This window comes from Oncorhynchus clarkii, chromosome 2 (assembly GCF_045791955.1).
Source record: "Oncorhynchus clarkii lewisi isolate Uvic-CL-2024 chromosome 2, UVic_Ocla_1.0, whole genome shotgun sequence".
In the NCBI taxonomy this organism is placed as follows: Eukaryota; Metazoa; Chordata; class Actinopteri; order Salmoniformes; family Salmonidae; genus Oncorhynchus; species Oncorhynchus clarkii.
Genome location: NC_092148.1, coordinates 38,578,180 through 38,603,850, shown reverse-complemented (window position 1 = coordinate 38,603,850; position 25,671 = coordinate 38,578,180). Strand labels below are relative to the sequence as shown.

Below are 25,671 nucleotides of genomic sequence, written 5' to 3'. Positions count from 1 at the left end.
CTGCGATTGCGACACAAGGTGCTGCATGATTTACAACTATCCCTTAGACGGGATGCCTATCCCTATGAAGGTTTTAAGAAGTGTTCTATAGGCTTCATGCCATTTAGCCTCTCTGGGATAGGCGGGACAGTCGCGTCCCACTTGGCCAATAGCCAGGGAAAATGCAGAGGGCCAAATTTAAAAAAGAATACCATAAAAATCAAACTTTCATTCGATCTTACACATGTAAGATACCAAATTAAAGCTACACTTGTTGTGAATCCAGCCAACATGTCAGATTTAAAAAAGGCATGAGATGCTATTATCTGTGGATAGCACAACATTAAACAAAGAGAGTAGCATTTTTCAACCCTGCAGGCACAACACAAAACGCAGAAATAAAATATAAATCATGTCTTACCTTTGATGAGCTTCTTTTGTTGGCACTCCAATATGTCCCATAAACATCACAATGGTTGTTTAGTTTGATGAATTCCGTCAATATATATCCAAAATGTCAATTTATTTGGAGCGTTTGATCCAGAAAAAAACAGCTTCCAATTTGCGCAACGTCACTACAAAATATCTCAAAAGTTACCTGCCAAAACATTTCAAACTACTTTTGTAATACAACTTTAGGTATTTTTAAACGTTAATAATCGATCAAATTGAAGACGGGACTATCTGTGTTCAATACAGGGGGACAACAAACTGACGTTATTTTTCGAGTTATGCGCCTCTCTCAAAAAGTACACTTCAAATGACACTCATTCAAGATGGCTGTACTTCTTCATTACACAAAGGAATATCCTCAACCAATTTCTAAAGACTGGTGACATCCAGTGGAAGTGGTAGGAACTGCGAACAAGTCCCTTAGAAATCTAGTTTCCCAATGAATCCTCATTGACCTCAAAAAAAAAAATTCTGAATGGTTTGTCCTCTGGGTTTTGCCTGCTACATAAGTTATGTTATACTCACAGACATGATTCAAACAGTTTTAGAAACTTCAGAGTGTTTTCTACAAATTATTATCTACTAATATTATCTACTGTAATGACCTGACTAGATCATAAAGGAACAATTGTCCAGACAAAGGGTTGAGTTTACGAATTGACGGTTTATTAACCCAACTTTACACAGGCTACTGTTTGGCCGTAGCCCACGCCAAATAAACGAAAGATACCCCACAAGCCAACCATGACCTTCTCTTGTGAAGGCCAGACATAAGAGAGAGAACAAAGGCTAAACCTGGTCTTAACTTCCAATGCTCCATCCCCCTGCCCAACCCCCCTCCACGCCACTCTGCCAACCGCCAGGATGCCCGGCATCAGAACATTCCAGGCATTCCCGAGATTGGCAGATAGCAGGTTGATTGGCATGTCGGACCCCGCGAACACTGGGTACTGGTAAGTACAACACAACCACCTACTAGCCTAACACACAACACACAGCTGTCTGTGCAGGTCGCTACACTACTAATAATATGCATATCTTATATTCTGGGGATGAGTAGCAGGAAGTTGAAATTGGGCACGCTATTTATCCAAAAGTGAAAATGCTGCCCCCTATCCTGAAGAAGTTGATGAGGGAGGGTGATTTTATTTTCTCCTTTGCATGGCATTATTTATATTATAGCATATTGGATGACTGTCATTCAAATTCCATTCACCCAGTGTGTAACATCGATAGGTTTAGGCTTCAACATGATACTCAAATTTTCCCTATACCCATCACGAGGTTGCTACAACCTAGCCTATGAATGAAAGTTTACATTGTAGGTGCACACAGATCGAGATACATTTTTTTGGTGACACATGGACAGACAATATTGACTCAGTACTACATTGCACACTCTTGCCTGCATCTAGCTGATCTTGTGTGTAATTGTTAGTCCAACAGTTGCAAACGAGAGTGTTTATTGGACAAATGGAAATTCTCCGTTTCGTTCCATTTGCATCCGTTTAAGAAATGTTTTTCACCAGAATCAGCGGAATAAATACACCACTGATCATCTGTAAACACAGTTCACTTTCAGAGCATAAACGTTGTATTCCTTCTTGCGTCTATGCTCTCTCCCCTGTGTTTGTGGACTTCAATGTACAACACATCAGCTGCATGTGACTAGGCAAAAAACCTTTACAAGCCAAACCATATCATAACCGCTACACACAACCTACATACAGTGCATTCAGAAATGATTCAGACCCCTTGACTTTTTCCACATCGTGATAGGTTACAGCCTTATTCTATAATGGATTTTTAAAAATCCCATCCATCTACACACAATGCCCCATAATGAAAGTGGAAACAGGTTTTTGACATTTTGAGAAATGTATAGAAAAAATAAATACCTTATTTACATAAGTGTTAAGACCCTTTGCTCTGAGACACGAAATTGAGCTCAGGTACATCCTGTTTCCATTGATCATCCTTGAGATGTTTCTACAACTTGATTGGAGTCCACCTGTGTTAAAGGCACACACCTGTCTATATAAGGTTCCATATCTGACAGTGCATGTCAGAGTAAAAACCAAGCCATGAGGTCAAAGGAATTGCCCGTAGAACTCTGAGACAGGATTGTGTCAAGGTACAGATCTGGGGAAGGGTACCAAAAATGAGATAAGCAAAGGAGATGGGATAACCATCCAGAAGGACAACCATCTCTGCAACACTCCACCAATCAGGCCTTATGGTAGAGTGGAGAGACGGAAGGCACTCCCCAGTAAAAGGCACATGACAGCCTGCTTGGAGTTTGCCAAAAGGCACCTGAAGGACTCTTAGACCATGAGAAACAGGATTCTCTGTTCTGCTGAAACCAAGATTGCACTCTTTGGCTTGACTGCCCAGTGTCATGTCTGGAGGAAACCTGGCACCATTCCAACAGTGAAGCATGGTTGTAGCAGTGTCATGTTTTTCAGCAGCAGGGACTGGAAGACTAGTCAGGCTCAAGCAAAATATGAACGGAGCAAAGTAGAGAGATCCTTGATGAAAACCTGCTCCAGAGCGCTCAGGACCTCAGATTCGGGCAAAGGTTCACCTTCCAAGAGGACAATGACCCTAAGCACACAGCCAAGACAATACAGAAGTGGCTTCGGGAAAAGTCTCTGAAAGACCTTGAGAGGCCCAGCCAGAGCCCGGACTTGAGCCTGATCGAACATCTCTGGAGAAACCTGATAATAGCTGTGCAGGGACACTCCCCATCCAACCTGACAGAGTTTGAGAAGAGAGAAGAATGGGAGAAACTCCCCAAATACAGGTGTGCCAAGCTTGTATCTTCATACCCAAGAGACTCGAGGCTGTAATTGCTGCCGAAGGTGCTTCATCAAAGTACTGAGTAAAGGGTCTGAATACTTATGTAAATATGATTTTTCAGTTTATTATTTGTAATACATTTCCAAACATTTCTAAAACTGTTTTTGTTTGTCATTAAGGGGTATTGTGTGTAGATTGATGAGGGGGTGGGGAACAATTTAATTAATTTTTAGTAAGGTCGTCAAGGGTTCTGAATACTTTCTGAATGCACTGTAGTTGTCACCATTTTAGCTAAATTAACATCAAAGTAAACCCGCTACAAACATGCATTAACGTTGCTGTGTATACTCAGTAAGCTGTTTTCTGATCCTTATCTGATCCTTTGATTGGGTGGACAACGTGTCAGTTCATGCTGCAAGAGCTCTGATAGTTTGGCAGACATCCTCCGGAAGTTGTCATAATTACTGTGTAATTCTGTGGAAGGGGGTTAGAACCATGAACCTCATAGGTTTTGTACTGAAGTCAATGTACCCAGAGGACGGAAGCTAGGTGTCCTCCAGCTACACCATGGTGCTACCCTACAGAGTGCTGTTGAGGCTACTGTGATTACACAACAGTGTGTTTTAACCAATTATTGGGTGACATTAATATATTTAGTATAGTTTTATCTAAAAAGTCAAACTTTTTAAGTTTTTACAATTTTTAAATACATTCACTGAGGATGGTCCTCCCCTTCCTCCTCTGAGGAACCTCCACTGATGGGCTTACATTTCACATTTGGTGTAATTTCGTCCTATGGCTCATGAGAAGAAGTATTAGTATAAGTGCATATACTGGTATAGTGTGGACATCATTGAATGCATCAATGTTATTTTCAAAGGAGCACTTTTTTAGTTACCTTATTTTGTATGATATCAATGCCAAACTTAACATCGTTCATCATGTCTTTGATTACCATAAAAAGTTTCAAGTTGATAGACCATTATCGATTGGATTAACAAAGGATTTAACGTGACATGTAAAATCAAATTTCCTGATATATCAATAACAGCCATCTCTGAACCAATCCCTTATATTTTTTCAAACTAAGTTAAGAGATCTACCATACCTGTGTTAATTAGACTAATGGATAATGAAAATATTTTTTTCAAATGTTTTCCAAAATGTCCAATATGGAGGAAAATTTATCCTCTCGGACCTTATGGCCAAATTGGTTCAGCATGAGTAAAGACATACAACGTTTCAAGTCTCTAGGTCAAATGGGGCAGCGGATATGAGGTTTTAAGTGAGACTGCTTATAACTACACCAGCTATAGGCCAATCAGTGACATTATTTATGACCAAGATACTCATGGCCTCTACTTTCTCATGAAAAAGCAATACCAATTGAGTGTGGGTAACCTATTGAGTCCATTCGAAAACATTCTTGATGGGGTTGGGAGAGGTCAAAAGTCACCTTAGATTTTCATACACACACACACACAAGCACCTTTTGCTCAACAATTGCTTACACATCATATCTTTACAATAGCTTCTGTTAGTGTTCACGACGTCTGACTCCCCTTATAGGCTGCTGAGAGATTCACAAGGACTACAATGGTTTCCCTCATTCACTCCAGGCCAAAGGGTCAGAACTATATGTGCTTTCATCCCATGCTGCACCTTTTAAAATCAGATATAACCTCACTTATTACAGATCTGGACTCATATCAACTGAGTGTACAAAACATTAGGAACACCTTCCTATTATTGAGTTGCACCCTGTTGTAACTTTAATGTGTTACAGAGTTAATGTTTAAGTTAATTAATTGAGCTGTATCTAAAGATATTTCTATACAGTTATTTACATATGTAATTGTATTGGTTAGTATTGAATTACGCTTTTGACTGCAAGTTCCAGAATGCTTTGCGACAGGAATGAGAGAGATAACGCGCCAGTTATGTGCAGGGTGCAAAGTTGATTAAGCTGACTTTCCGTTAGCATCTTGTTTGCATTGCTCTGTAGAATCTAAAGTTGTTAATCGTAACGTGAACAAGGATTATTACTAAAAGAAGCTTTCATATCAAACCCGACGTCCAGAGTCAATACTTTGAAGACAGTTAATCTAAAACACCCACTATTGCCCCCAGAAAATTCTCCATTTTTTGGGGCATGGACTCTACAATGTGTCAAAAACATTCCACAAGGCAGCTGGCCCATGTTGACTCCAATGCTTCCCACAGGTGTCAAGTTGGTTGGATGTCCTTTGGGTGGTGGACTATTCCTGATACACCCTGGAAACTGTTGAGCGAGGTCTGGTCAGCCTGTCATGGAAAGAGCAGGTGTTCTTAATGTGTGGTGTCAGGAAAATAACCTCACACTCAACATCAACAAAATAAAGGAGATGATCGTGGACTTCAGGAAACAACAGAGGGAGCACCCTCCTATCCACATCGACGGGACAGTAGTGGAGAAGGTGGACAGTTTAAGTTCCTCTGTGTACACATCATGGACAAACTGAAATGGTCCACCCACACGGACAGCGTAGTGAAGAAGGCGCAACAGTGCCTCTTCAACCTCAGGAGGCTGAAGAAATTTGACTTGTCACCAAAAACACTCACACACTTTTACAGATGCACAATTGAGAGCATCCTGTCAGGCTGTATCTCTGCCTGGTACCGCAACTGCTCCGCCCACAACCGCAAGGCTCTCCAGAGGGTAGTGAGGTCTGCACAACGCATCACCGGGGGCAAACTACCTGCCCTCCAGGACACCTACATCACCCGAAGTCACAGGAAGGCTAAAAAGATCATCGACAACAACCACCCGAGCCACTGCCTGTTCCCCCCTCTATCATCCAGAAGGCAAGGTCAGTACAGGTGCATCAAAGCTGGGACAGAGAGACTGAAAAACAGCTTCTATCTCAAGGCCATCACACTGTTAAACAGAACATCACTACATTGAGTGGCTGCTGCCAACATACTGACTCAAATCTCTAGCCACTTTAAGAATTACAAATTGGATGTAATAAATGTTTCACTAGTCACTTTAAACAATGCCACTTTATATAATGTTTACATACCCTACATTACTCATCTCAAATGTATATACTGTACTCTATACCATCTACAGCATCTTGCCTATGCCGTTCGGCCATCACTCATCCATATATTTATTTGTACATATTCTTATTCATTCATTTACACTGTGTATAAGGTAGTTATTGTGAAATTGTTAGATTACTTGTCAGATATTACTGCATTTCGCTGCACTCACATTAACATCTGCTAACCATGTGTATGTGACCAATAACATTTTATTTAATTTTATTTGGGACGCATACTATAGCTAGAGCAATATACCAAAGGACTCCAGAAATATAATTTGCCTGCTCATGCTCATGTGTACTGTCACCTACACTTACACTTGGATTTCTGATGGAACTTTTATGGTATGGCATTATTTCTAAAGAACCATACTATTTAGAATCTGTTGTTCACAACTCATCATTCTTCAAAGCACGTTATACATGTTGACTGAATAGGTCATTTTCTGTGAGACACTGTAGGTGTGGTCTGTCTGTATACTTACAGGTTTGGAAGGGGACTGTGGTTGCAAAGTTGGCAGTTGTAAGTGGCTTGTTATCATAGCTTGGAGACGCTCCCGTTCTTTAGAGAGCTGATAGAGGAGAGGCGGATCGAGGAGAGAGGAGGAGGAGAGAGTGCAAGAAGAGGAGAGAGAGAGAGATAGAGAGGAAAGAGAGAGAGGTACCAAGGGATGGAGGGAGCAAGAAGAGGTGAAGAAACCCCAAAGTAGTTTGAGCTGAGGTACGCCGTCACCACAGTCTCTCTCTCACACACACACACACACACACACACACACACACACACACACACACACACACACACACACACACACACACACACACACACACACACACACACACATACACATACACACACACACACACACCTACCTGGAGGTCTAACTGCTGCACCACCTGCATCTGGACTCTGCACTGGGCTGTGCTCCTTTCATCCAGCATGTGCTCAATACTTAGGTGCCTGAGAACGCTCACATGAGTTACTGGGGTGATACACACACGCAGAAACTGCTTTATACACTATACATACACTCTCCATAGGAAAACTTACTTGATAAACTGGCTGACGTTTTCACAAACAGTCTCACAGCCCGGCCAAATACACACACCATATCCATAGAGTGAGTGTGTTTGATCCACATCCAGCAAGCTGTAGGTAGAGGAGGAAGGTTTAAGGGTTACACATACAGAAGAGCATCACCATCATATTAAAAAAATACAGAGAAAAGTGTTATTTTACAGTCTGAGGAACAAAGAGGGAGGGGTTCAAATAAAAATGAAAATCACCTTGCTTTTGATTTTGAACAAGCTGCTACAGTGCTTTACTATAAACTTTACTACAGATTTTGCTGATAAAAAAACCTAAAGCAAAACAACAAACAAACAAAATAAGTTGTCCCAGTGGGACTCTTACTAAAATTGAGAACAAACGACTTGGGGAAGTGAAGCTGTCTGTGGCTAACAGTTTAATTGATGTTTAAAAAACAGAGCGTTTTAAATGTATTTTTTCAGTAGGCTGCACAGAGAAAGTGGTACTACTTTACCCTAAGGCAGGGGTGTCAAAATCAATCAGCGCAAGGGCCAAATTGAAAAAATACAACAAATTTGTTTGCCAGACATGTATTTTTTTTAATTATTGCATACAACTGCTACCCAAACTGGCCATTGTTTAATTTAAAAAAAATATGGCCCTTTATAATGTCCACTTATGTATATAGGTGTCACGACTTTCACCAAAGTCAGTCCCTCTCCTTGTTCGGGTGGCGTTCGGTGGTCGACGTCACCAGCTTTCTAACTATCGCCGATCCACTTTTAATTTTCCATTTGTTTTGTCTTTGTTTTCTAAACACCTGGTTTCTATTCCCCAATTACATTTTAATTATTTAACCCTCTGTTTCCCCCATGTTTGTGTGCATGTTTGTATATAATGTCCAGGTGGTTACTTGTTGGCTGGTATTGTTTGCCGGGTTCGTTATTACGCCCGTTATTTACGAGTGACCGGTATTTTCACGCACCTTGTGTCACCCCAGGTGAGTCGGCACCAGGCTCACCCAGAGCCCCCTGTTGCTCACGTGTTTTTGGTTATTAATTTTCCTGAGTTTTCCCCACATTCCCAGCGCTCGTAGATTCAGACGTAGCTGGGAATTTTATTGACAGATCATTTGCCCATAGTTTAGGGATCCCCGTTGTTCCTATGGATATGCCTTTCCCTGTGCATGCCCTAGATAGTCGACCGTTAGGGTCAGGGTAATTAGGGAGGCCACCGCTCCACTGGGCATGGTTACGCAGCAGGGTCACAAGGAGAGAATCAGTCTCTTCCTTATTGATTCTCCTGCGTTTCCCGTGATGCTGGGCCTACCCTGGTTGGCCTGTCATGACCCCACTATTTCGTGGCAACAGAGGGCTCTCACAGGTGGTCACGAAAGTGCTGGGGGAGGTGTTTAGGGGTTTCCATTGGTGCTACTACGGTGGAAAGTCCAGACCAGGTCTCCACAGTGCGCATCCCCTCTGAATACGCCGATTTGGCTCTCGCCTTCTGTAAAAAGAAGGCGACTCAATTACCACCCCATCGACTGGGGGATTGTGCAATAAATCTCCTGGTAGACGCAGCACTTCCCAGGTGTCATGTGTATCCCCTGTCGCAAGAGGAGACGGCGGCTATGGAAACATATGTTCCGGAATCCTTGGAGCAGGGGTACATTCGGCCCTCCACTTCACCTGCCTCCTCGAGTTTATTTTTTGTTAAAATGAAGGATGGAGGTCTGCGTCCGTGTTTTGACTATCGAGGCATCAACCAAATCACTGTGAGGTACAGTTACCCGCTGCCTCTCATCGCCAGTGCTATCGAGTCAATGTACGGGACGTGCTTCTTCACAAAATTGGTGCGTATCCGGGAGGGGGACGAGTGTAAGACGGGATTTAGTACCACCTCAGGGCACTATGAATACCTCGTCATGCCGTACGGGTTGATGAATGCTCCATCAGTCTTCCAGGCCTTTGTAGAGGAGATTTTCCGGGACCTGCACGTGCAGTGTGTAGTGGTGTATATCGACAACATTTTGATATACTCCGCTACACGTGCCGAGAATGTGTTCCTGGTGCGCAAGGTGCTTGGTCGATGCTTTACTTGTTGGCTGGTATTGTTTGCCAGGTTCGTTATTACGCCCGTTATTTACGAGTGACCGGTATTTTCATGCACCTTTAGTAATTGAAACACTGGGACTTTTAGTAGAATAAATCACCTTGTACACTCATCTCTGCTCTCCTGCACCTGATTCCATTCACCACCAGTTACCCACAGCCTGACAATAGGATGATCATGAAAACTAAATAGTCTAAAAGAAATGTGAGAATGTCTAGATGCTTTTTATAGTGGAGATCAAGTTTATTAAGTGAGACAGTGGATTGCACAGTCAGATGGAACATAGTAAATAGGCATTTTAACGTCATAGATTTAGCCTTTGGTTTCTTGTGGAATAGACATCGGCTGCAATGTGATTTTAACCAATCATTATTCAGTATTAGATCCACCTGTTGTATAAATCATTTTTAACATATTACAATTAACATATTTTAATAAAAGAATATAAATACTATTTGTCCAGCCTTTGCTGCTATACTTGCATAAAGTGCTGCGACCCTAATAAAAAAGTATTTAACTCCAAATAACAAATGTTGCTAGGTTGGTGTAACAGTAAGAAAAAAAATTGCACTGCATTGATCACTGGTGTGGTTGACTGCAGCATTTCTGTATGGTGAACTCAAAATGTCTTGTCGTTGACTAGCCAGCCTAGGTTACTGCTCAAATGTTGCTGTAATAGGCCTAGGTGTTTCTTCGTTGCATGGTGTTTTGTTGCAGGTTTAGTTTTTTGGTTATTCATTGTCATGCTTTAAAAACCAAAGCCGGAGTGCAACATTTTAGTAGCATAGCTAGGACTGTGGCATGTGGATTGCACCACTGCGCGATGTAAACAGGACACGTGAATGCAGCACAATTGATGTTGAATACACAGATGTGAGCACATCAGGCTGTAATGTCATAAAGTAAATGACTCAACTGTTGACTCATTTATACTCACTTGGGTGTCCTATTGTCCTTTAGTAGTATAGTAATTTAGTCCTTTACTGTTAGTCCTTTACTGTATCTTCTAACTTTTTGACAACCAAGATTATATTTGCTGTAGGCTACTGTTGGAATCTAAATTTGGCATGGACACTTACCCTACAACACCTTTAAACTTCGGTCTGGTAGAAGATTTCGTCAGTGCCATTAGTGATGATATGACACAGTGCACTGGATGGCTGGCATGTGTGTGTGACAATGCACTGCCATTTGGCGTGCAGCACATCGGCAGTGCTTGCTGTGATTTTTGAGGAGACTATTGCTGGCTATATAGTAAATGGCCAAAATTAATTGACAACCCATATAATTGCGCAGGCCGGAGAGAAATGTGTTATGGGCCGGATTTGGCCAGCTGGCCTATGCTTGACACATGTGCCCTAAGGATTCTAATCCATATACCTTTATTGTAAAGTGTTATGGAGAAGGCTTTACCCTTCTCTTGGGCTGGAACTAAGAGATTGGCCGTTGGTAGGGAAGTTGTGGGTGTTTGACATTGATGCTTTGGCTGTGGTTACGGGTTCAGTAGGGGACAGAGTGATGATATGGTCTGGACAGCTATCCTTTGTGCTTTCATCTTCCATTGTGCTGTTGGTTAGCTCCTTCCACATCTGCTGGAGCTCAATAGTACTCAAGCCAGCTGAAACACATAGACATACATGTACAATATTACCTTGCAACACTGGGGTTAAAGGTTATAGCTTCAGGGAGAAAGTATGTGTAGGTAGGGGTATAGCTTTACTTGAGTCTTTCTGAGCCGTGAAAGTAAGGGCAGATATAAGAGTATGCTTGATGAGAATATATTTTGGGTCGCCTGATTTGAAAATGGGGCTGCGAAAGAAAAAAAATGTAAATGGGCTGCTTGGTTCATCGAACTCGGATACCGTGAGTAACCTCCGATATCCACTAAATGACAAATGTGGCTCTAACTTTTGATCGGTTGGAGCTATACACTATTATGACCCCTTTCCTGAAAGCAAGGACTCTCAGGAATATATGCTGTTTCCCTCTATAATGCTAGAACAGAGTGGACAGCACCAAATCAGATTGGGGGAAAGAAAACATCATAATTGAAAACAATGCACTCACAAAGCACTCACAAACTTCTACAGATGCACAATCGAGAGCATCCTGGCGGGCTGTATCACCGCCTGGTATGGCAACTGCACCGCCCTCAACCGTAAGGCTCTCCAGAGGGTAGTGAGGTCTGCACAACGCATCACCGGGGGCAAACTACCTGCCCTCCAGGACACCTACACCACCCGATGTCACAGGAAGGCCATAAAGATCATCAAGGACATCAACCACCCGAGCCACTGCCTGTTCACCCCGCTATCATCCAGAAGGCGAGGTCAGTACAGGTGCATCAAAGCTGGGACCGAGAGACTGAAAAACAGCTTCTATCTCAAGGCCATCAGACTGTTAAACAGCCACCACTAACACTGAGTGGCTGCTGCCAACACACTGACACTGACTCAACTCCAGCCACTTTAATAATGGGAATTGATGGGAAATGATGTAAATATATCACTAGCCACTTTAAACAATGCTACCTTATATAAATGTTACTTACCCTACATTATTCATCTCATATGCATACGTATATACTGTACTCTATATCATCGACGGTATCCTTATGTAATACATGTATCACTAGCCACTTTATACTATACTATGCCACTTTGTTTACATACTCATCTCATTTGTACATACTGTACCCGATACCATCTACTGTATCTTGCCTATGCTGCTCTGTACCATCACTCATTCATATATCCTTATGTACATATTCTTTATCCCCTTACACTGTGTACAAGACAGTAGTTTTGGAATTGTTAGTTAGATTACTTGTTATTACTGCATTGTCGGAACTAGAAGCACAAGCATTTCGCTACACTCGCATTAACATCTGCTAACCATGTGTATGTGACAAATAAAATTTGATTTGATTTGATTTGATTTTGATTGTGTTCATTTCTACACAGAAGTTCATACACAAATGCCGGGTTATATTCTGAGGTAATGATTTTTTACTTTGACTACATCAAAAACGCATGCATTACACATCTATAAGATTTTCATGAACATCTAATAACAGGTCCGAAACGCATTATTATAGGTTAATGAAATATATCCATAGCATAGTGCATTCATGTCATGCTATGAAAGACCTCATATTTAGGCATCCTAATAGCTGCATTATTTCAATGATAGTGTAGTGTCATCATAATTGCTGTTCTCAAATGTGTTTCTACCATACCAGTCCTATTTTAAATAACTGTCACAATGTGCAAATGCACAATGGAGATAGTGAAAAAACATCACTAACTAAATGCCTCATGAGTTGTATTACATTTTGAGAGTTAAAACAAGTGTTGACATTGTGCCAGGGGCTTAGCTAGCTGTAAGAAAATAAAACCCCAAAATGTCAATAGTAGTTAGGAGTCTTTGGTGAAGTCCTCAACACTACCTATGTTACATCTGGAAAATTGTAAGGAAAAGTTAATATTTTATTAACATTCTGTGTTGTGTCCATATTCTTTTTGATATGTGAGTAATGTTTATAAATGCTTTATGAATGGGAAAATAGATTTTACTTTAGACTAGTATGACCAACTAATTTGTGATGAGGAGGAGGGCTGGTAATGACTTACGAAAGAGTTTTGATGTGATCCTTAACTTTGCGATTTGATCTGTAAAATTTGTCCTGAAGATGTAACCTTGTGCGGATCTTCATCCACAATTGACTTCAAGGAGTAGTAGTAGTAGTGGTAAACTGGCCGGTGGGGGAAATGGGGCTGGTATCAACATAATAAAAATAAAAAAACTTTTGAGAACAGCCATAATGATGACACTACATGTATCAAGATACCTAAATATGAGCTCTTGCATAGCATGACATGAATACGCAATAGATATGCTTTGGAAATATTTAATGAACCTTTAATAATGCGGTTGGGATCTTTTATATCACGTTAATGAAATGCTTATAGATATGTGTTGAATGCGTTATGGCTATGAGGTCAAAGTAAAACGTTACTCTTCAAACCATACTTTCTTCTGATTGAAAGTACTGTCAGACTGATTTGTTATAGACTCTCATAGCCCCAAATAAAAAGGTATACATACGTTGGCTGTTGATTTCATCAACATTTTTTGATGTGGTCTCAATTTTTTCTTAAATATCAAGATATGGTCATGGACCAAAAAAGTTTGGGGAACCCCTGCACTAAGTAAACCAAGGAGTTAGCTAGAGTAGAGAGGATTTACCTGGAAACAAGGTGTGGGAGGCCAGGCCTGGTCTTTGCACTTTGAACAGCTCCTGCTGGAGGATCTGCTGGAACACTAGCTGCTGCCTAGAGAGCTGAGTGAGAGAGTGAGTGAGACATGCTAAGGGTTCAGTGTCTATGTTTACAGTGCTCATATTCACACATCCATAGAAGTTGTGTCACTTGGAGTTTGAAGCAGGTGCTGTGACTCTGAACTCATATATAGACACCACATCTTGGCTACATTGTCCATCAGCATAGAAACACACACAAAATAACTATAACATTTTACATGGATAGATTATGCGAGACAAGTTCCAAGTACTGCAACACCTACTTACTTGTAGGTTACTTCTCAACAATGCCACAACAATAATAAATTATAAATTATGAGAATACGAACATAAAGTAAATGGCTTAGTAGAATAGAATAAACATTTTAGCATAAGTATAATACAGGAAGGCACCATTTATAGTCCAATATTTACATGTGTATTGGAGAAAGGGGGAATAGGGGGCAGTGCATAAACTGAGCATTATAATAAGTCTGTTAGCAGCAGTTGTGATGTGTGTGCAGCATCAATGTATATGTATGAATGAGTGCATGTGTGCTAATGTGTGGAGCATCAGAGCATGTTCAGCAGTCTGATGGTTTGTATATAGGAACTTTCTCAAAGCCTCTTATCAGACCTCATGCTTTGATACCATCTGCCCCACGGTAAAGGAGAGAACAGCTCATGGCAGTGGTGTGTGGGATCCTTGATGATGTTGCGTTCAATCCCTCGTCATTGTTGGTTATCAGGCCTACAACCATGGTGTCGTGCAAAGCCTCGCAGTCGTGGGTGAACAGGGAGTACAACAGAGGACTGTGTTAAGAGTCAGTGTGGAGGAAGTGTCAATCCCCACAGCCTGCGGTCTGCCCTTCAGGAAGTCCAGGATCCAGTTGCAGAGGGTGATGTCCAGAGCCAGGGCTCTAAGCTTGGTGACGAGCGTATCATTTTTTTTGTTTTACCAGGCAAGTCAGTTAAGAACAAATGACAGCCTAGGAACAGTGGGTTAACTGCCTTGTTCCAATGCTCTAACCACTAGGCTACCTGCCGCCCCGAGCTTGGAGGAAACAATAGTGTTGAATGCCGAACAGCATGCTCATATACAGTAGTTGTTCCTCTTGTCAATAGCGAATTAATAGAGATGGAAATGGCATCTTCCATGGATCTGTTGGAGTGGTAGGCAAATTAGAGTGGGTCCAGTGTGCCTGGCATCCTGGCCTTGATGTTGGCCATGACCAACCTCTCGAAGCACTTCATGATGACCGAGGTGAGCGAGGTGGGGCGATAGTCACTTGGGCATGCCATTTTTTTTCTTGGGCACTGGGATGATGGTAGTCTCCTTAAAGCAGGTGGGGACTACAGCCTGGGACAGGGACATTACATTATAGTATCATATAGTATAGCAGGGGTGCTCAACTGGGGGTCTGCGGAGGTACTGCAGGGGGTCCGCGAAAATATATATATATATATAAAGTGGATTTATTTTATTGCAATGTTTTTATGAATATCACTAGCAACAACAGAAAAAAAATATTTTTATTACATACCTACAGTATAAAAGAGGGGAATATCATTTCTAATGACATCAACATTATTTCTCAACTCTGAATATTGAGCAAATTACACTTATTGGAGCTAATTGCACTCACTGGAGTATCTGAATTAGGCTTTCAAAAAGCACCCGAAGTGATGCTGGCTACTGGCAAGCTTTCTTGACTTGAGTTTATTTCCGAAATGTTAAATGTATTTTTTTTAACAAGAAATGGCATTGCTTATCAAATCAAATTTTATTTGTCACATACACATGGTTAGCAGATGTTAATGCGAGTGTAGCGAAATGCTTGTGCTTCTAGTTCCGACAATGCAGTAATAACCAACACGTAATCTAGCTAACAATTCCAAAACTACTACCTTATAGACACAAGTGTAAGGGGATAAAGAATATGTACATAAAGATATATGAATGAGTGATGGTACAGAGTGGCATAGGCAAGATACAGTAGATGGTATTGAGTGCAGTATATACGTATACATATGAGATGAATAATGTAGGGTATGTAAACATTATATTAGGTAGCATTGTTTAAAGTGGCTAGTGATATATTTTACATCATTTCCCATCAATTCCCATTATTAAAGTGGCTGGAGTTGAGTCAGTGTGTTGGCAGCAGCCACTCAACGTTAGTGGTGGCTGTTTAACAGTCTGATGGCCTTGAGATAGAAGCTGTTTTTCAGTCTCTCGGTCCCAGCTTTGATGCACCTGTACTGACCTCGCCTTCTGGATGATAGCGGGGTGAACAGGCACGGGCTCGGGTGGTTGTTGTCCTTGATTATCTTTATGGCCTTCCTGTGACATCGGGTGGTGTAGGTGTCCTGGAGGGCAGGTAGTTTGCCCCCGGTGATGCGTTGTGCAGACCTCACTACCCTCTGGAGAGCCTTGCGGTTGTGGGCGAAGCAGTTGCCGTGCCAGGCGGTGATACAGCCCGACAGGATGCTCTCGATTGTGCATCTGTAGAAGTTTGTGAGTGCTTTTGGTGACAAGCCAAATTTCTTCAGCCTCCTGAGGTTGAAGAGGCGCTGCTGCGCCTTCTTCACGATGCTGTCTGTGTGGGTGGACCAATTCAGTTTGTCTGTGATGTGTACGCCGAGGAACTTAAAACTTACTACCCTCTCCACTACTGTCCCATCGATGTGGATAGGGGGGTGTTCCCTCTGCTGTTTCCTGAAGTCCACAATCATCTCCTTAGTTTTGTTGACGTTGAGTGTGAGGTTATTTTCCTGACACCACACTCCGAGGGCCCTCACCTCCTCCCTGTAGGCCGTCTCGTCGTTGTTGGTAATCAAGCCTACCACTGTTGTGTCGTCCGCAAACTTGATGATTGAGTTGGAGGCGTGCGTGGCCACGCAGTCGTGGGTGAACAGGGAGTACAGGAGAGGGCTCAGAACGCACCCTTGTGGGGCCCCAGTGTTGAGGATCAGCGGGGTGGAGATGTTATTGCCTACCCTCACCACCTGGGGGCGGCCCGTCAGGAAGTCCAGTACCCAGTTGCACAGGGCGGGGTCGAGACCCAGGGTCTCGAGCTTGATGACGAGCTTGGAGGGCAATATGGTGTTAAATGCCGAGCTGTAGTCGATGAACAGCATTCTCACATAGGTATTCCTCTTGTCCAGATGGGTTAGGGCAGTGTGCAGTGTGGTTGAGATTGCATCGTCTGTGGACCTATTTGGGCGGTAAGCAAATTGGAGTTGGTCTAGGGTGTCAGGTAGGGTGGAGGTGATATGGTCCTTGACTAGTCTCTCAAAGCACTTCATGATGACGGAAGTGAGTGCTACGGGGCGGTAGTTGTTTAGCTCAGTTACCTTAGCTTTCTTGGGAACAGGAACAATGGTAGCCCTCTTGAAGCATGTGGGAACAACAGACTGGGATAGGGATTGATTGAATATGTCCGTAAACACACCAGCCAGCTGGTCTGCGCATGCTCTGAGGGCGCGGCTGGGGATGCCGTCTGGGCCTGCAGCCTTGCGAGGGTTGACACGTTTAAATGTTTTCCTCACATCGGCTGCAGTGAAGGAGAGTCCGCATGTTTTAGTTGCGGGCCGTGTCAGTGGCACTGTATTGTCCTCAAAGTGGGCAAAAAAGTTATTTAGTCTGCCTGGGAGCAAGACATCCTGGTCCGTGACGGGGCTGGTTTTCTTTTTGTAATCCGTGATTGACTGTAGACCCTGCCACATGCCTCTTGTGTCTGAGCCGTTGAATTGAGATTCTACTTTGTGTCTATAGTGACGCTTAGCTTGTTTGATTGCCTTGCGGAGGGAATAGTTACACTGTTTGTATTCGGTCATGTTTCCGGTCACCTTGCCCTGATTAAAAGCAGTGGTTCGCGCTTTCAGTTTCACGCGAATGCTGCCATCAATCCACGGTTTCTGGTTTGGGAATGTTTTAATCATTGCAATGGGAACGACATCTTCAACGCACGTTCTAATGAACTCGCTCACCGAATCAGCGTATTCGTCAATGTTGTTGACTGACGTAATATCCCAGTCCACGTGATGGAAGCAGTCTTGGAGTGTGGAATCAGATTGGTCGGACCAGCGTTGAACAGACCTCAACGCGGGAGCTTCTTGTTTTAGTTTCTGTCTGTAGGCAGGGATCAACAAAATGGAGTCGTGGTCAGCTTTTCCAAAAGGAGAGCGGGGCAGGGCCTTATATGCGTTGCGGAAGTTAGAATAGCAATGATCCAAGGTTTTTCCAGCCCTGGTTGCGCAATCGATATGCTGATACAATTTAGGGAGTCTTGTTTTCAGGTTAGCCTTGTTATAATCCCCAGCTACAATGAATGCAGCCTCCGGATATATGGATTCCAGTTTGCAAAGTGTCAAATAAAGTTTGTTCAGAGCCATCGATGTGTCTGCTTGGGGGGGAATATATACGGCTGTGATTATAATCGAAGAGAATTCCCTTGGTAGATAATGCGGTCGACATTTGATTGTGAGGAATTCTAAATCAGGTGAACAGAAGGACTTGAGTTTCTGTATGTTGTTGTGGCCACACCACGTCACGTTAACCATGAAGCATACGCCCCTCTTCTTACCAGAAAGATGTTTGTTTCTGTCGGCGCGATGCGTGGAGAAACCAGCTGGTTTCCGATAGCCGATAGCGTCTCTCCAGTGAGCCATGTTTCCGTGAAGCAAAGAACGTTACCGTCTCTGATGTCCCTCTGGAATGCTACCCTTGCTCGGATTTCATCAACCTTGTTGTCAAGAGACTGGACATTGGCGAGAAGAATGCTAGGGAGTGGTGCACGATGTGCCCGTCTCCGGAGTCTGACCAGAAGACCGCTTCGTTTCCCCCTTTTACGAAGTCGTTTTTTTGGGTCACCGGCTGGGATCCATTCCGTTGTCCTGGGTGAAAGGCAGAACACAGGGTACCTACTTATGGGTACCTTCATGTGTGTGTAAAGTATGTGCTCAGATTTTTTAAAATACGTTTTGTAATACAATGGCATTTTCATTTACTCTATATTTGACTGTGATATGTGATTGTCCCACCTAGCTATTTTAAGATTAATGCACTAACTAAGTAACTCTGGATAAGAGCATCTGCTAAATTACTAAAATGTCAAATATACATGTTTTATGTACATATCTCATTTCTGTATTGATTGATTAAAAAACATGTTGCCATCACAAATGTATTATTTGTACAGTTCTTTATTTATGTATTTTATTTAACCAGGAAAGTCAGTTAAGAACAAATTTTTATTTAAACTGACGACCTACACCGGCCAATTGTGCGCTGCCCTATTGGACTCCCAATCACGGCCGGCCTGGATTCAAACCAGAGTGTCTGTAGTGACGCCTCTAACACTGAGATGCAGTGCCTTAGACCGCTGCGCCATTCGGGAGCCCAACTACATATACAAATGTAGTTATTTGATACATTTGACTGTGTAAAACCCAGCAGAACTATGTATTTCTCTGAGAGTGAGGCAGATATATATAGTGTTTTGTTAAAAACATTTGTCTCTCTGAAATTTAACCATCATCAAGATTTCAAACAAATATATCTTTCATTGAACAACCCCATGCCGTGATTTGATACTTAAAAAACACACCAATCTCTTTCATAAGTTCTTTAAACAATAAAAGCTCATTTACCAACATTTCCGAAAATTGATATACACTGAGTGTACAAAACATTAGGAATACCTTCCTAATATTGAGCTGTACCCCCTTTTGCCCTCAGAACAGCCTCCATTCATCGGGGCATGGATTCTACAAGGTGTCAAAAGTGTTCCACTGGGATGCTGGCCCATGTTGACTCCAATGCTTCCCACTGTTGTGTCAAGTTGGCTGGATATCCTTTGGGTGGTGGACCATTCTTGATAGACACAGGGAAACTGAGTGTCGCAAAACCCAGCAGTGTTGCAGTTCTTGACACAAACCGGTGTGCCTATCACCTACCATACCATGTTCAAATGCACTTAAATCTTTAGTATTGTCCATTCACCCTCTGAATGGCAAACATAATCCATGTCTCAATTGTCTCAAGGCTTAAAAATCCTTCTTTATTAACCTGTCTCCTCCCCATCATATACACTGACTAGCTTTCACCTGGATTCACCTGGTTAGTCTGTCACGGAAGGAGCAGGGGTTCATAATGTTTTGTGCACTCAGTGTATAGCGTTTTGGCAAAAACTCTTCAGTTGGACATACACATTGCTAACCAGGGTAGTTACAAACAGCATAGGAATGAAATCCTCAAGTAGAGGCCAGAGGGCACGCACTTAGTGTGTTGTGAAATCTGTTATGAATGTATTGTAATGTTTTTAAAATTGTATAAGTAACTGCCTTAATTTTGCCGGACCCCAGGAAGACTAGCTGCCTATAATAAATACAAATAAAAATACTAACCTTGCTTAACAAGCTAAACAGCTGCTATTAGTGAAGATGTGTTTGGGCTGATATTAATACATTCGTTTAGGAGACAGGTGGATTCAACTTTATAATCAAGTAGATATAGTTTACCCAATTTCAGTTTTTCAAGTGGGTGAAGTTGGTATTCATTTAACACGCAGAGTGGCTCAGTTGGGAGGAGAAGCTTCATTTCCAAAAGTTGTAAGCGGTCAAAACCATTGGTTTATGAGACAGGAGTGTCTAATTTGCAAATTTTCAAAGATGCATTACAAGCTCAAAACTTTTTTCAACAAAAATGACAATTATGACAATAATTGTGGGCATTTGCATGACAATTAATCGTTACCCCAAATTACATAATCGTCACAGCCCGAGTTACCGTTCTAGCAGGCTGTTAGACTTTACACTTCTTCCAATTATAGTGTGGGGAGGTCAAAATAATGAAAACCAAATATATTCAGTTTAAAATGTTGATTACTTGTCTTTGCCATTACCATTCACCGGACAATAAGACAAGACGTGGAAAAAAAACATATGAGCCTGGGTGACCCTGGGTCGACAAATTGCCTGGGCGGTGGTCCCTGGGCAAGAAAAGGTTGAAGACCTTTGTAGTATAGTATAGTATAGTATAGTATAGTAATTTGGATTGGATCGTGCTGTACCTGCTGGAGCAGGATAGCGTGCTGCTGCTGCTGGAGCAGAGCCTGGAGCTGACCCGGGGACAGAAGCTGCTGCATCTGCTGAGGACTCATCATAGTCATTGAGACCTGTGTGAAGAAGAAGCGACGGATCAGACATTGAGGAGACAGGATGTTCTGGTGCTTACCTCTCTTAGAGGCTTTTATTTACAATATTAACAGGTGCTGGACTAATTGGCCCATAAACTTCGTACAGAAAATATTACCTGCCTCGACTGCTCTCCCTCAGGCAAAATCAATTTAGCACCTAGTACTCTTTCTAGGAACTCCCTTCAAGTAGGAATGTTCCACTATGACAGCCTTATAACACAGTTCTACCATAAATATGTAATTTCTCATGGACATATAACATCCTAAACAACAGTTTTACATAAACAAAGACTTCAATAACTTGTGCCATAACTTCTTTAAGTCACACAATACACATTCATGAAGTAATTCACCTCAGGATAATTAATCCCTTTGGCTAATCCCGTCAACCAATACATGTTCCTCGATGACTCCAGACTAATTTGCGCCATGCGTTCCATGGCCCCTGTCATACACACAGGTGAGGAGAGAGAGCGTATTCAGTGTAAAAGTGTTGCATAGGAAATTACACCCTATTCCAGGCAAATTAAAAACTGGACCTCAAAGCCAGTTCCACGGCAAATATGTATTCTTCCCCACTAATAAAGGACTGATTTAGACCTGGGACAGCAGGTCAGTGCAATTTATTATCAGGTAGAACACAAAACCAGCAGCACCTCCTGGCTTGGACTAATTTGCAGCACCTACAAATGCCCTATTTCCTATATCAGGGGTCTCTAACCCTTTTCCTGGAGAGCTACCCACCTGTATGTTTTCTCTCCAACCCCAGTTGTAAGTTACCTGATTCAGCTTATCAACCAGATAATTATTAGAATCATGTCTGCTAGATTAGGGTTGGAGCGAAAACCTACAGGACTGTAGCTTTCCAGTAACAAGGTTGGAGAACGCTGCCGTATATAGTGCACTACCTTGACTAGAATTGAAAACATTGTACCATGCTCTTGTGGACTTTTCACGTGCATATATTCATTATATTGTCCACTCATTTTGACAGAAAATACCACCTTTCCCTGTATAATGCACTACTTTACACTCAAAATGCATATGATGGCGCCGGAGGAGAAGGCTGTCGTTTACGGGTTCCTAATAAATTGTGCTATTATGTGTATTATATGTTTTTTCGCATTATTTGTAACTTATTTTATACATATTGTTTCTGCCACCATCCCTTATGACTGGAAAGAGCTTCTGGATATCAGGACAGCGATTGCTTACCTTGTACTGGACAAAGACTTTTTCTTTAATGAGTCGGACGCAAAGTATTTACTTCAGACACCCGACAAGGCCCAATCATTGGATAACAAAATGGTTGAGCTCCGATCAATACAATCTTACCAATGGGACATTAAAAACTGTAATATCTTATGTTTCACCAAGCCGTGGTTGAATGATAACATACAGCTGGCTGGGTTTTCAGTGCATCGGCAAGATAGAACAGCTGCCTCCGGTAAGACTAGGGGTGGTGGTCTGTGTCTATTTGTAAATAACAGCTGGTGCACAAAATTGAATATTAAGGAAGTCTCAATGTTTATTATCTCATGAAAAGTGGTACTCCACACTATTTATCAAGAGAGTTTTCACCTATATCTTTCGTAACTGTCTATTTACCACCTCAAACCGATGCTGGCACTAAGACAGCACTCAATGAGCTGTATAAGGCCATAAGCAAACAAGAAAATGCTCATCCAGAGGCGGCGTTCATAGTGGCCAGGGACTTTAATGCAGGGAAACTTAAATCCGTTTGACCTATTTTCTACCAGCATGTTAAATGTGTAACCTGAGGGAAAAAACCTCTAGACCACATTTACTCCACACACAGAGACGTGTACAAAGCTCTCCCTCGCCCTCCATTTGGCAAATCTGACCATAACTCATAACATTATCCTGCATACAAGCAAAAACTAAAGCAGTCCTTGGTGTCCACATCACCAACAAATTATCATGGTCCAAACACACCAAGTCAGTCGTGAAGAGGGCACGACAATGCCCCTCAAGAGACTGAAAAGATTTGGCATGGGTCCTCATATCCTCAAAAAGTTATATGGCAACTGCTCGGCCTCCGACCGCAAGGCACTACAGAGGGTAGTGCATACGGCCCAGTACATCACTTGGGTCAAACTTCCTGCCATCCAGGACCTCTATAACAGGCAGTGTCAGAGGAAGCCCCAAAAAATAGCCAAAGACTCATGTAACCCTAGTCATAGACTGTTTTCTCTGCTACCGCATGGCAAGCGGTACCGGAGAACCATGTCTAGGCCCAAAAGGCTTCTTAACATCTTCTACCACCAAGCCATAAGACACCTGAACAGCTAATAAAATGGCTCCCTGGACTATTTGCATTGTCCCCCCCATTTCTACTCTGCTGCTACTGTTTTTTTAGTACACTTTTTTTCTTAAAACTACATTATTGGTTGTAAGTAAGCATTTCACTGTTGTGTTCGGCGCATGTGACAAATACAATTTTATTTTAGATTTTATTTTATTTGAATTTGCACCTATAAACCATATGGAATAGTATGGAATTTTTAAGACACAGGGGTAGCGCACAAGAGAACAGACATATTCATAAATGTCTGACTATATGACTGCATAACAATAGGTTGCGTCTATTTCTAAAGGTGACCCTAGAATGAGAAGGAGCTGTGTTCACCGGTTAATTAACAACATAATTACATGCATGATGTCACTCCTAATGGGAATTTATGGACATTATTCGAGACAAATACACAATGAATACTAACTGACCAGTGCCCAATGACACCGGTGAATGGCCACAGTGATAAAGAATAAACAGCAGCATGTTTTATCTTATTTTGCATCAGGAACCTAAACAACTGACATGACTAAATTAAATGTATGTCTTATGCAATCTGAGGACAAACTACACCTCGACAGATCTTATGCCAATTGGAAATAAATATTTTATCAGTGTTTCAATTGCAAGAAAACATCAAATCATCAGACTGCAAAACAGAATATCAAATAAAAATGTACACTGTCAATATTTTGGTAATGCAAACACACTTAAAATGTACTTTTTTGTTTAAGAAAACACACAAATGATGCAAACTATGATTCTGGTATGATGAAATAATAATCATTGTTGACTCAATCATTTTATTTAACATTGATATCATGAAATATTCTGAAAGTATGGAAATCACCTATTGTGCTGCCACTCCATAAGTGCGGGGATAGTAGTGATCTTCATAACTATCGCCCCATTTCAAGGCTTCCTTGTCTAGCTAAAATTCTTGAATCCTTGGTAAATGTACAACTTTGCTCTTTATCTAGTAAATGTCATTTTTTTTATTTAAAGGGTTTAGGCCTGGGCATAGCACTATTACAGCAACTATTACAGCAGCCACTTTAGCTGTTAATGATCTTGACAATGCTTTAGACAAAAAATAAATAATGTACTGCTTTGTTTGAGGACCTGTCAAAAGCTTTTGATACTGTTGATCATGCTATTTTATTGAATAAGTTGTCTTCTATAGGCCTGATCATGGTTTCATGGGAGTTTCTTGAAGTACATGAAGGTGTACCACAGGGGTCAATTTGGGGACTTGTTCTCGTCACTATTTGTATTAAAACCAGCGGTCATTATGTAAAAAATGGTTAATCTATATGCGGATGAGACTATTATGTATGCTAATGCCCCGACTGTTGATCTGTCTGTGTCAAAACTACAGTCCGATTCTATAGCTATGCAGGAATCCCTTGATAATTTAAACTTGTGCAGCAATGACAGAAAGGTGGACGCGGTCAGAGACCCACTAAAGCAGCACCGCCCCCTCAAGAGTCTGAGCCTGCCTGGTCCAAAAGCCAAAGTCCCCAGATGGGTGAGCATAATATACAAGGATTATCTTAAAACTGCTAATGAGAACCTTGATAACCTTGTACCTAGCTGTTAGGAATTCTAGTGGAGTACCATACCAAGGCAATGGCAGTGCTGGCAACATTTATTGTGGCCCTGGCGGTACAGAATAGGCAAACGGTCTGACTACACACAGGTACTTGGAAAAATTTGTCACAATGAGGGACCAACGTGTGTGGGTGTTGGGGGGTATCCGAGCTCCATCAACTAGGACTAGATATTGGTTAATCAAATCTTTCCATTTCTGCTCAATTTGGCATGCCTTCTTAAACAGCATAACTGTATACGCATTAACACATCAAGTCTTCTGTTGAGTTGGGCTCGGGGATTGAACAACTTAAATATTTGAGTTTGTGCTTGTGTGTGTGCCTGTGTGTGTGCCTGTGTGTGTATATGTTTTTTTAAATCACTAGATATACTATACCCGAGGCGAAGCCATTCAAAATTATGTTGGCTGCAGATCTGGTTCTGTACTATAGGTGGCACTATGTGCTCTTTTTTAAAGGACTATGTGCTCTTTTTTAAAGGATGGGCTAAAGGCCCTAGGATCCATGTGTTCAGGTCAGCCAGTCACTGGAATGACAACCCAACTTGACATGAGGGGGAGGCTTTAGAGGGTGGAATATTTGAGGACAATTAGAGGTTTACTTAGTTGCAGCTACAGTATGCTTAACAGTGCAGCTATATGGACACTTAATCATCATGTTACTTCTTAATGGTAAGTTTACAAATATATATTATGGTAAGTACAATCAAAACGTTTATTACATTATGGTAAGTGGTGTGAAATAAGTAGTTATAATTGTAATGGCTTAGCAGATAATAAGAAAAGACAA

General features: G+C 41.8%; 1 protein-coding gene across 1 annotated transcript in view; it reads right to left on the bottom strand.

Annotated features, from left to right (window-relative positions):
* Positions 1-20,931, bottom strand: part of LOC139377383 (forkhead box protein P2-like) — a 32,590-nt gene extending 11,659 nt beyond the window's left edge. Inside the window, exons 1-6 of the mRNA XM_071120413.1 lie at positions 20,833-20,931; positions 13,705-13,798; positions 10,870-11,074; positions 7,366-7,464; positions 7,188-7,275; positions 6,803-6,889 (exon numbers count right to left, since the gene is read on the bottom strand). Coding sequence (XP_070976514.1) covers positions 6,803-6,889; positions 7,188-7,275; positions 7,366-7,464; positions 10,870-11,074; positions 13,705-13,798; positions 20,833-20,931 — 672 coding nt within the window. The remainder of the gene's footprint in view (positions 1-6,802; positions 6,890-7,187; positions 7,276-7,365; positions 7,465-10,869; positions 11,075-13,704; positions 13,799-20,832) is intronic.
* Positions 20,932-25,671: the final 4,740 nt, after the last annotated feature.